At 43.5% G+C, this 11,109-nt stretch overlaps 1 protein-coding gene across 5 annotated transcripts in view; it reads left to right on the top strand.

The window, feature by feature from the left end:
* Positions 1–11,109, top strand: part of Kif3a (kinesin family member 3A) — a 37,680-nt gene that overhangs the window by 5,580 nt on the left and 20,991 nt on the right. For all 5 annotated transcript variants that reach the window (XM_005350089.3, XM_005350088.3, XM_013347315.2 and 2 more), the window contains exons 3-5: positions 6,440–6,584; positions 6,687–6,771; positions 9,146–9,251. In XM_005350089.3, the coding sequence (XP_005350146.1) occupies positions 6,440–6,584; positions 6,687–6,771; positions 9,146–9,251 (336 nt within the window). The remainder of the gene's footprint in view (positions 1–6,439; positions 6,585–6,686; positions 6,772–9,145; positions 9,252–11,109) is intronic.

Genomic DNA, 11,109 nt, shown 5'->3' with positions numbered 1-11,109 from the left:
TTTCTCTGTGGTTTTGGAGCCTGTCCTGGAACTAGCTCTGTAGACCAGGCTGGTCTCGAACTCACAAAGATCCGCCTGCCTCTGCCTCCCGAGTGCTGGGATTAAAGGCGTGCGCCACCACCGCCCGTGTTATGCATATTCTTATACAAGCTTTTAATTTTTATGAACATACACACCTACGAGTGTAGTTGCTGAGTCATGGGGTAACTTTCCTTGACCTTTTGAAGAACTGTCAAATGGTATTTCACAGTCACATTTTGTATTCCTACTAGCAATGTGAGCGGTCCAGTTTCTCCATGTCTTTGCCAGCATCTGTTGTCCTTGTGGTAGTGTTGACCTAGTAGCACAGAGTACTGTTTCATGACTTGCAGTTGATTTTATATATTGATTTTATAGATTTATATATTCAGGAAAATTGTATTCTGCAACCTTGTTAAACTTAGTAATTCTAGTTGATTTTTAGTGTTTGCCCCTGGGGTGGTGTTGGTGATCAAATTCAGATCCTAATACTTAAAAAAAAATCTCTAGGATTTTCTACATGCATAATTATATTGTCTGCCAGTAAAGACGGTTTTTACTTTTCTTTCCAATCTTTTGCCTTTAATTTCAATTTGTTGCCTGATACTCTGGCCATGAACTCCAGTGAGCACAGAGTGGACGTTGTTGTCTCCTACTGATCTTGGGGAAATGTACTCCTTTGACTGGTGGGCTGGTGAGCCTGTGTCCATCTGCCATAGAACTTCTTTTGTGTCATCTAAAAGACTTTGACATATAGACCATGTTTTTGCTTACACCCATTTTAGGATGCTTTCTATTATACTTTGTGTATGTATGTGCACATGTTTATGTGTTTGTACCTTTATGTTTGTGCCAGCATGCATGCATGTATTACCCACATGTTTGCCATCTTGGTGACTTTTGTTTTAATTGTGAAATTTTTTTTCTGTTTTTGACTTTTTTTTTTCCTGCCCCAGTGCTTTGTGCTTACTAGGCAAGTGCTCTACCACTAAGCTACGGCCTCAACCCCGTGAAATCATTCCCCTTACTCTTTGCTCTGGAACTGACTCTTGTCTGTTAGCATGATGTGTCCTTTCTCCATCCTTTTAATTCATTCGTGTTTTTGATATTGAAAGTACCTTTTTTTTAAAAAAAAAAGTGTGTGTGTGTGTGTGTGTGTGTGTATGTGTGTGTGTGTGTCTGTATGGGGGGGAGGGAGAAGGGTGTGTACATGCCACAGGGCTTGTGTGGAGGCCAGAGAACACCTCTGTGGAATTGGTTCAGTAGTTCAGGGCTCAAACTCAGTTGGCCGGGTTACCTCTGCCCACAGAGCATCTCAATGTACTGAAAGTGGAATTCTAACAGAGCTGCAGTGGCGTCTGCCCCACCATCATCCCAAGTATGTCTTTCTCAGTTGTCTTGAAGACTTTTTGCTTTATTGTTGGTTTCATTTTATTTGATTGTAATGCTTTGTTGAATCTTATGTTTGTGGTGTTAAACTTTTTGGATTTGTGGATTATAAATTTCATCCATTGTGGGACATTTTGTGCTGTTCTTCAAATATTTGTAGTCCTCATCCTTATTTCTCTTGGAAACTCCAGAGATGTGTAGGAACACTGGAAACGGTCTTGGCTGCCTGATGCTCTGCTCCATTTTTGTTGTCTGCCTTCTCTGTTTTGCTTGTATGGTTGTTTCCTAGTTACTGCTCTCTCTGTGACGCCGTTTGCCCTTAGCGCTCTCACTGCAGTTCCCGTCCCTACCCTGGTCTGTGTGTCTAATTGTCTGGGGTCTTCGCGTCTCACATCCGTGTCTCTAGCCCTGTTGCTGTGCTTTGGCACTAATTCTGACTGTTCTCAGTTTGACTAAGTTTTAGTTGACTAATTTCTTTTTTTTAATTTTATACAATATTTTTTAAAGATTTATTTTATGTATATGGGTACTCTATCTGCATGTACAATTTTATGCCAGAGAGGGCACCAGATCTCATTACAGATGGTTGTGAGCCACCGTGTGGGTGCTGGGAATTGAACTCAGGTCCTCCAGAAGAGCAGCCAGTGCTCTTAACTCCTGGTTCATCTCTCCAGTCCCAACTGATTTTTTTAATAGACTATATGTAATTTTGCTTTTTTGTAAATGTGGCAATGTTTATAGGACTAAAAAAGAACTAAAAAAGATCACCATAGTGCTCCCTCCTTCCCACTGTTGAGGTAAGATCCTTTTGTGGGTTGTATTGAACATCCTGTGAATTGTGGTGTTTCCGGTCTATCTGTTTTTGGCTAGTGTGAATACTGACCTTTCTTCTTTCCAGTCTATCTATTCTTGGCTAGTGTGAATACTGACCTTTCTTCTTTCTAGTCTTTCCACATACTTCTCCCTGCCCCCTTTAGATGGCTTCCTTCCTCATTCTTGTGTCTGGGTACTCAACTGGATGCTTGAGGATCCTCTGCCAGTGTCCAGAGCTCTCTCTGCATCTCTCTCCCCAGGACACTGCCTCCTCCAAACTTTGGTCATTTTAGTCTCACTTTGAAGTTCTCACAGGACAGCCTCTATTTGTGGCCTTCTCTTGTTCTGTGACTTGGATTTGTTGATCTTTCCTAAGATCTGTATTTGACCTATTCAACAAGCATTTGCCTGTGTCTGCTGTAGGTTGAGGAACTGAGGTGAATGAGGCCCCAGTCTCAGTCCTCAGGTGAGGCTGAAGAGACAGCATAAGCTTCCTACCATAAACCCACTGAGGCCCAGGCCTAGCTTTCAACATGGGGAAGTGTAGCATGAATAATAAAAACACAGAGACAGATATTGGAGTTCAAGCTGAAGATCAGAAAAGCAAAACACCCAGCCACTAAAGAAGTCTTAACCTCTACCAAGACTGGACGAGTGCCACCTGAACCCTGAGCCTCTATCCTCTTCCCTTTTTTTTTTTTATTTTTATTTTTATTTTTGTTTTTCGAGACAGGGTTTCTCTGTGGTTTTGGAGCCTGTCCTGGAACTAGCTCTTGTAAACCAGGCTGGTCTCGAACTCACAAAGATCCGCCTGCCTCTGCCTCCCGAGTGCTGGGATTAAAGGCGTGCGCCACCATCCTCTTCCCTTTTATATTCCTCTTTGGTACTGGGATTAAAGGTGTGAGTCACCACCACCTGGCTCTGTTTCTGCACTGGTCTTGTTTAGCCCAGGGTGGCCTTGAACTCACAGAGACCCACCTGCCTCTGTCTTCTGGGTTCAAAGGTGTGTGACTTCACTGCCTGGCCTCTAGTGGCTTAATTTTAACCTCTGATCTTCAGGCAAACTTTATTTATTAAAACATAACTAAAATATAACGACTGGGAGCCGGGCGGTGGTGGCGCACGCCTTTAATCCCAGCACTTGGGAGGCAGAGGCAGGCAGATCTCTGTGAGATCGAGACCAGCCTGGTCTACAGAGCTAGTTCCAGGACAGGCTCCAAAGCCACAGAGAAACTCTATCTCGAAAAACAAAACAAACAAACAAACAAACAAAATATATATATATACATATATATATATGTATATATATATATGTATATATATATAACGATTGGGAAGTTTCCTCAGGGCTTCAGTTAAGGGCAGGAGCATGGAGACCAGGATTTTATTTGTTTTTTGAGACAGAGTCTTTCTATATAATTCTGACTGCATAGAAATCACTATGATCAGTCTGACCTTGAACTCACAGATATCCACCTGCCTCTGCTTCCTGAGTGCTGAGCTAAAGGTGTATGCCACCACACCTGGATTAGGTTGTTTTTTAATTAATTGGTTTAAAAACTGTTGCTTTTATTTTTTCTACTTTCAGGTCTAGCCAGTGTGGTTGGTTAATTTAGTCCTTGTTATTCCTTCTTGGTTGAAATAAAAAGTGTCACTGCTTTAATTTTGAGTTAACAAAGTTATGTACTTTAAAAAATAAATATAATGAAGAATGGTGTTTGACTATCAAGAGTTTGTATCTATTTTCCATTGTCTTGTGCCAGCTCTGGAAATTGTAATAACAGTAGAACAAGTTGGAAGAGATAACACTTAGGAATGCTGTAACACTTAGTGCAGTTCGTTCTCCATTGCTGAAATGTAATTTAGGTATAATGTTTTGGATTTTGGGGGGCAGGTATTAATCTTCACCTGTTTTAAAATGCTGTTAGCTAGGTTCATTAATGCATGCCTGTACCAGCTACTTGGAAGGCCAATATAGGAGGATCACATAAACCAGAAGTTCAGGATTCACCTGGGAAACACAATGAGACCCTATCAAGAAATAATAATAGACTTTATTTTTGGAGTAGTTTTAGGTTCACAGCAAAGTATAGACCGCTCTGGTGGAACTGTGCAGAGCCTCCTCAATGGAGCTGTCTCCACCAGAGCCAAATAAATGCAAATAAATGCACGGAAGCCAGTGTGCTAGCTTTACCATATCATCGTCACCTAAAACCCCTCATTGACATTCAGGTTCTGTATGTTGTCCTGGCCTTCTGCTCTCTCACTGATGTCTGCACAGCTTCCTTGCTTGTTCCAGTATTGGCACTTGGAGCCACAGTTATCTGGAAGCTGCAACTCTGAGAGAACAGCCTCTCTGGTTTTACATTGCTTTAGGCCATGGCTTCCATAAACTTGTGTGATGGGGTCTGCCGGTTTTTCTGACTTTCTGTGAATCCATCGTCCTTTTCCATCTCTGTTTCTTCCATCCTGGTGGCTTCAGTTCCTAGAAGTCTCTCTTCTCCTTGTCTCCCTTCTGGTTCTTTCTTGTACATTTTGAATCTTAGTGTAAACTCACCTCTCCTTGACCTCTGTCCTCTTCCTCTCCCAGCTATCCCCGAGCCTGGTTTATGTCCCTCCTTTGTCTAGATTTGTTTCTCACCATAAGACCAGAGGTTGTAAAAGTCTTCATTTGATTCTTATTCTGTGTAGTATAGGCCATCTCACCCTTTTTACTACTGTGCAGACTTCTCTGGAAGTTAATCTAATGTCAGGCATTAGATGTGGTGGACTCAAACAGATGCTTCCTCTCTGTAGCCTGTGTTGTGCATGCTTTTGCTGTCCTTCACAGCCTGTAATTTAATGGCCTCCTCCAATTTAATTAGAATTAACTACAATGTAAATTTTCCTTTTTTTTTTTTTTTTTTGAGACAAGGTGTTACTGTGTAACCACTGCCATTCTGGATGTCACTATATAGACTATTCTGGCCTTAAAATCCCATCTGCCTCTCTCTCCTTGGGATTAAAGGCAGGGGCTACCTCAACCAGCCAACATAAGAATTTTGCATTTAGGGTTTAGGATACTTTCTAAAGATTAGTTATTAGAAGTGTTTTGTTGATTCTGGTGCTTCAACAATACTTAGTGTAATGGTAAAAATAAAAAGGCGTCGTTCCCCAAGGGGCAGTAGTGGGCAGCGGGTCCCAGGTAGGGAGCCTGGTGGTGGATGAGAGACCTGGGCAGGTGAGAGACCTCGGCGGATGAGAGAGAGAGATAGGCATGCCATGCAGAGTGAGGTTGCATATTTATTTAGATTTATGTAGTGGGTTATGGAGGGAGAAGAGGGAAAAGTACACACACACCACACACACACACACACACACACACAGAGAGAGAGAGAGAGAGAGAGAGAAATGGGGGGGGGGGGGAGAGGAGAAGCTACCTCTTCAGGAGAGAGTGGGAAAAAGAGAGAGCTCAGGCTGGAAGCAGAAGGAGGAGGATCTACTTGCCACCACTGCCCAGTTTGTTTGTTTTTGTGACGGGGTTTCTCTGTATAACTCTGGCTGTCCTGGAACCCACAACAGTCTACCTGCTGCTGCCTCTAAGTGCTGGGATTAAAGACATGTACTACCACCAACCAGCTCCCCCCCTTTTTTGAGACAGTCTCACTATGTAGCCCAAGCTGCCCTCAGTCTTTCAGTGATCTTATCACTCTTCCTTTCCAGTGCTGAGATTATAGATGTGTGCCAATGTGCCTATCTTTTGAATGAAGTTTTAGTTGAGGGAGTATGTTACATTGTGGCATGATTAATAAAAACCCAGAGGCAGATATGGGGGGTTCAACCTGAAGATCAGAAAAGCAAAACAGCCAGCCATTAGCTCTTACCTCTGTCTCAGTCTGAAATGATGATCCTGGTTCCAAGAATCTCAGAATGAGACTGGGAACTGTCTCCTCCTGTTTTATATTCCTCTCTAGGGCTGGGATTAAAGGCGTGCAACACTACCACCTGGTTTCTATGGCAAACTAGTGTGTCTACTGGGATTAAAGGTGTGTGTCACCACTGCCTGATCTGTGAGGCTGACCAGTGGGGCTGTTTTACTCTCTGATCTTCAGGCAAGCTTTATTTATTAAAATACACATGAAATATTACATTACATAACAGTGTCAACAGCTTAATTTTAAGATTCATTGTTCTAGATCATTAGATTCTGGAAGTAACAGGCTTTCTGCACCTTTTTCAGGGACCATTTTTGCATATGGACAGACTGGGACAGGCAAGACTTTCACCATGGAAGGTGTCCGTGCTGTGCCAGGGCTTAGAGGAGTCATCCCCAACTCATTTGCTCACATATTTGGTCACATTGCAAAAGCAGAGGGAGACACAAGGTGAGTGAGTGCTTCCTCTCCTAACACTGAGAGGTTCAGACCTGGGAACAGCATCAAATTTATAAACACACTTACTGCATTGGATATTTTTTGTACTTGCAGGTTTTTGGTTCGAGTGTCATACTTGGAGATATATAATGAGGAAGTTCGAGACCTTTTGGGCAAGGATCAGACACAACGGTTAGAGGTAAGGATGAAATTGGAGTCAAGATAAAAATTGGAGTGTGGGGTATAGTGGCTCATGCCTTTAGTTCCAGCACTCAAGAGGCAGAGGCAGGTGGATCTCTGTGAGTTCGAGGACAGCCTGGTCTACAGAGTGAGTTCCAGAATAGTTAGGGCTACACAGAGAAACCTGTCTTGAAAAAAAAAAAAAGAAAAAAGAAAAAAATTGGAACAGACTGCTGCACTCATAGATGAGTGCCTAGTCCATCCAGTTGTCACCAGAGAGTCTTCCTCCAGCAGCTGATGGGAGCAGATGCAGAGACCCCCACACAAACATTAGACAGAGCTTGGGGAACTCTGCAGAAGATGGGGAGGAAGGATTATAGAAGTCAGAAGGGTTGAGGACACCAGGAGAACACGGTCCACAGAATCAGCTAAGCTGGGCTCATAGGGGTTCACAGAGACTGAAGCAACAATCAAGGAGTTTGCATGGGTGCTAGGTCTTCTTCACACACGCTGTGCTAGTTTAGCCTGGGGTGTTTGTGGGAGTGAGAGTGGAGGTGTAACAGAAGTAAGCTTTCAGTTAGTGTACATTGGGGTTTTGCCTGTATGTATGTCTGTATGAAGGTGTCACATCTCCTGAAACTGGAATTGCAGGCGTTTATGCTGCCATGTGGGTGCTGGGAATTGAACTTGAGTCCTTTGGAAGAGCAGCCAGTGCTCTTAACCTCTGAGCCATCTCTCTCCAGCTCATGTTTCACCCTTTTATCTGCTCTTGGGATCCTTTTTCTTCTACTGGGTTGCCTCTCCAGCCTAGATATGAGAGTTTGTGCTTAGTCTTGTTGAATCTCTTAGTTAGATTTTTATTGCTATGAAGAGACACCATGTCCACAGCAACTTTTATAAAGAAAACATTTTTTTTTTTGTTTTTTTCGAGACAGGGTTTCTCTGTGGTTTTGGAGCCTGTCCCGGAACTAGCTCTTGTAGACCAGGCTGGCCTCGAACTCCCAGAGATCCGCCTGCCTCTGCCTCCCGAGTGCTGGGATTAAGGGCGTGCACCACCACCACCTGGCTAAAGAAAACATTTAATTGGGGTGGTTCACTTACAGTTTCAGAGGTTCAGTCATTATCGTCCTGTTGGGGAGCATGGCAGCATGCAGGCAGATGTGGTGCTGGCTACATCTTGACTTGACTGACAGTCACACTGAGAGAAGCTTGAGCAAGAGAGACCTCAAAGCCCATACCCACAGCGCTGCACTTCCTCCAGCAAGGCCACACCTCCTAATAGTGTCCCTCCCTTTGGGGGGCCATTTTCTTTCAAACAACCACACTTGTGCTGTGTTCTGTTGATATCACTGGGAGGCCTGCTTTGTTTCTGAGGGGAAAGGGAGGAACAGTGGGAGCAGGGAGGAGAAGAAGGGAGGATTCCGGGGCAGGAGGAGATGGGAAGAGCAGGGAGGAGAAGAAGGGAGGATTCCGGGGCAGGAGGAGATGGGAAGAGCAGGGAGGAGAAGAAGGGAGGATTCCGGGGCAGGAGGAGATGGGAAGAGCAGGGAGGAGAAGAAGGGAGGATTCCGGGGCAGGAGGAGATGGGAAGGAGTGGAGGGAGGAGAAGCTATGGTTGGGATGTACTGTATGAGAAAAAACTAAAAAAGAAACATGAAAACAAATTGGAATAGAGTGCTTGCCAGACTAAGGTCCTTTTTGTACAAAGGGAACTAACAAAAATTACCTGCATCTGCCACAAATATAAACCCATCTGAGTATAAGTCACTGACGCACAGCTGCTGAGTCGGGTGGTAAATTTGGGGGATAGTGCCATCTTAAAAATATCTTAAGATACAAGACAAACAAGGAAGAATGAACCTTTTAAATACTAGTATTGGATTTTTTTTTTTAATTTTGTAAGTGCCTGGCTTGATTTTCCTATTTGAAGATCCTTGCCAGTGTTCTCCTACCCCAAACCAGTCTGCTTCTAGTTTTGCAAGTTTTAGGTTAAAGATCACATTGCTGAAGCTTACCCTGGGCCTTTTACTAGCTTGTCCTTGAGTACATTCCCAGAGTGGCAGGATGGTTCAACCGGTAAAGGGATGTCCTCTAAGCCTGAGGATTCACATGGTGGAAGGAGAGAACCAACTCCCACGTGTTGTCTTCTGTGTGCCCTGGCGTGCACCACACGCATGCGTACAGTTTTTAGTAAACTATCGTCTCATGCTGTCTTGTGTTTTATTCATGGCATCACAAGTACTTTGTGTGCAGCGTTCATTTGTGCTGCTGCATTATCACCTGTGTGAGTGTGGTCCCCGTTCATAGCCATGCTTCGCTTTCTTCCCATGTAAATAACTGGAAATTTTACATCATAAATACAGTCTTAGGCATGATTTATGTTTGCTTTTTAGGTTAAAGAAAGGCCTGATGTGGGAGTGTATATCAAAGATTTATCAGCTTATGTGGTCAATAATGCTGACGATATGGATAGAATCATGACACTAGGCCACAAAAATCGTAAGTGTGCTACATAACTGTGATGAAATGCCTGTATTCGAATGCTGGTTAAGAAGCAAATAAACACAGCTTTTGTCCAGTAGAGGTTGAATTTTTTTTAAAGTCCATTCTTTTTATTTACTATCCAGGGAGCATATGTGAGTGAACATTAGCATAGAGTGTTTTTATGCTGACTGAAGCTTTCTTTTCATTAATACCAGTCTTCTTCTTTCTTCCTTCCTTCATTTCTTCCTTTCCTTCCCTTCCTTATTTATTTATTTAGAGGCAGGGTCTTACTGTCCTAATAAGACTTTATTTATTTATTTATTTATTTATTTGTGATAGGTTTTCTCTGTGTAGCTTTGGAGCCTGTCCTGGAGCTCACTCTGTAGACCAGGCTGGCCTCGAACTCACAGAGATCCGCCTGCCTCTGCCTCCTGAGTGCTGGGATTAAAGGCATGCAATACCACCACCCAGTGACTTTATTTTTATTATATGTATATAAGTATGTTGCCTGTATGCATGTAAGTGCACCACATGTATGCATTACCCACAAAGGCCAGAAGAGGGCAAAAGATTTCCTGGCACTGGAGTTACAGTTAATTGTGATCAGTTGTGCGAGTGCTGGGACCCAAACCCAGATCCTCTGAAGAGCAGTAGATACTCTTGACTGCAGAGCCATTTCTCCAGCCTCTTTTGGTTTTTCGAGACAGGGTTTCTCTGTGGCTTTGGAGCCTGTCCTGGAACTAGCTCTGTAGACCAGGCTGGTCTCGAACTCACAGAGATCCGCCTGCCTCTGCCTTCCGAGTGCTGGGATTAAAGGCGTGCGCCACCATCGCCCGGCCATTTTTTTGTTTTCTTGGTATAGGATTCTTTACATTGCCTTGACTGTCCTGGAACTCACTGTATATACACTGTATACCAGGCTGGCCTTGTACTCACGGAGATCCGCCTATTTCTACCTTCTAAGTGTTAGTATAAAACGTGTGTGCCACCAGGCCCAGCTCTCCAGCCTTTAATAGTGCCAGGCTTTGAAGCTGTCATACTGTTAGAGCTTGATAGTTAAAGCATTTTGTTTGAGCACTTAGTAGGAAGTGCTTGTGCGGTGTGCTTTATCGGGATGATCAATCTTCACTGTAGTCTGTGGGGATATAAAGTTCCTCCTTTATGAATGAGGAAACTGAGATGTAGTTTAAATACCATGTCTAAGGAATTCAGTCGCTATGTGGTAAGGTGAGAGTTAGCTAGAATATATACCACTTCCCTTCTGTTGAAAAGAAAAGCAAAATTAAACCAACATTTTCTTCTATAATTGTTATAGATTTCTCATCTAAAAAATAAAAGTCTTGCCAGGTATGATGGCATATACCTTTCTTCAATCCCAGTTGACGCAGACTGTGGGAGGCCAGCTCCTAGATCTCAGGGTAGCCAAAAGAATGCCTCAGAGTAGCAGGGACATAGGAAAGATTCTGATCTGAGGGTTGCTAGACTTTTCTATCTGGGGAAACACCAGCTTTCTGCTGGTAGCTTAAAAAGAAAGGAACTTCAACTTAAATAATCTGTTTTTGACAATCTCTGTCCTGCTGAGTTACATATTTTATATTCAGTTACATCTCTTTACTTCTGCATATTTCTCTTGACACACACCCACTCTCACACTCATTCACTTACACACTTCTGTATCATTCTCTCGCTCGCTCGTTACTCATCACTCATTCATTCCCTCACCCTTCTCTCAGCGTCCTCCCCATCCCTCACCCTTCTCTCAGCGTCCTCCCCATCCCTCACCCTTCTCTCAGCGTCCTCCCCATCCCTCACCCTTCTCTCTTCTCTCAGCGTCCTCTCCATCCCTCACCCTTCTCTCAGCGTCCTCTCCATC

The sequence above is a fragment of the Microtus ochrogaster genome, chromosome 7 (assembly GCF_000317375.1).
Source record: "Microtus ochrogaster isolate Prairie Vole_2 chromosome 7, MicOch1.0, whole genome shotgun sequence".
Lineage (NCBI taxonomy): Eukaryota > Metazoa > Chordata > Mammalia > Rodentia > Cricetidae > Microtus > Microtus ochrogaster.
This window is presented reverse-complemented; position numbering and strand designations above follow the sequence as displayed.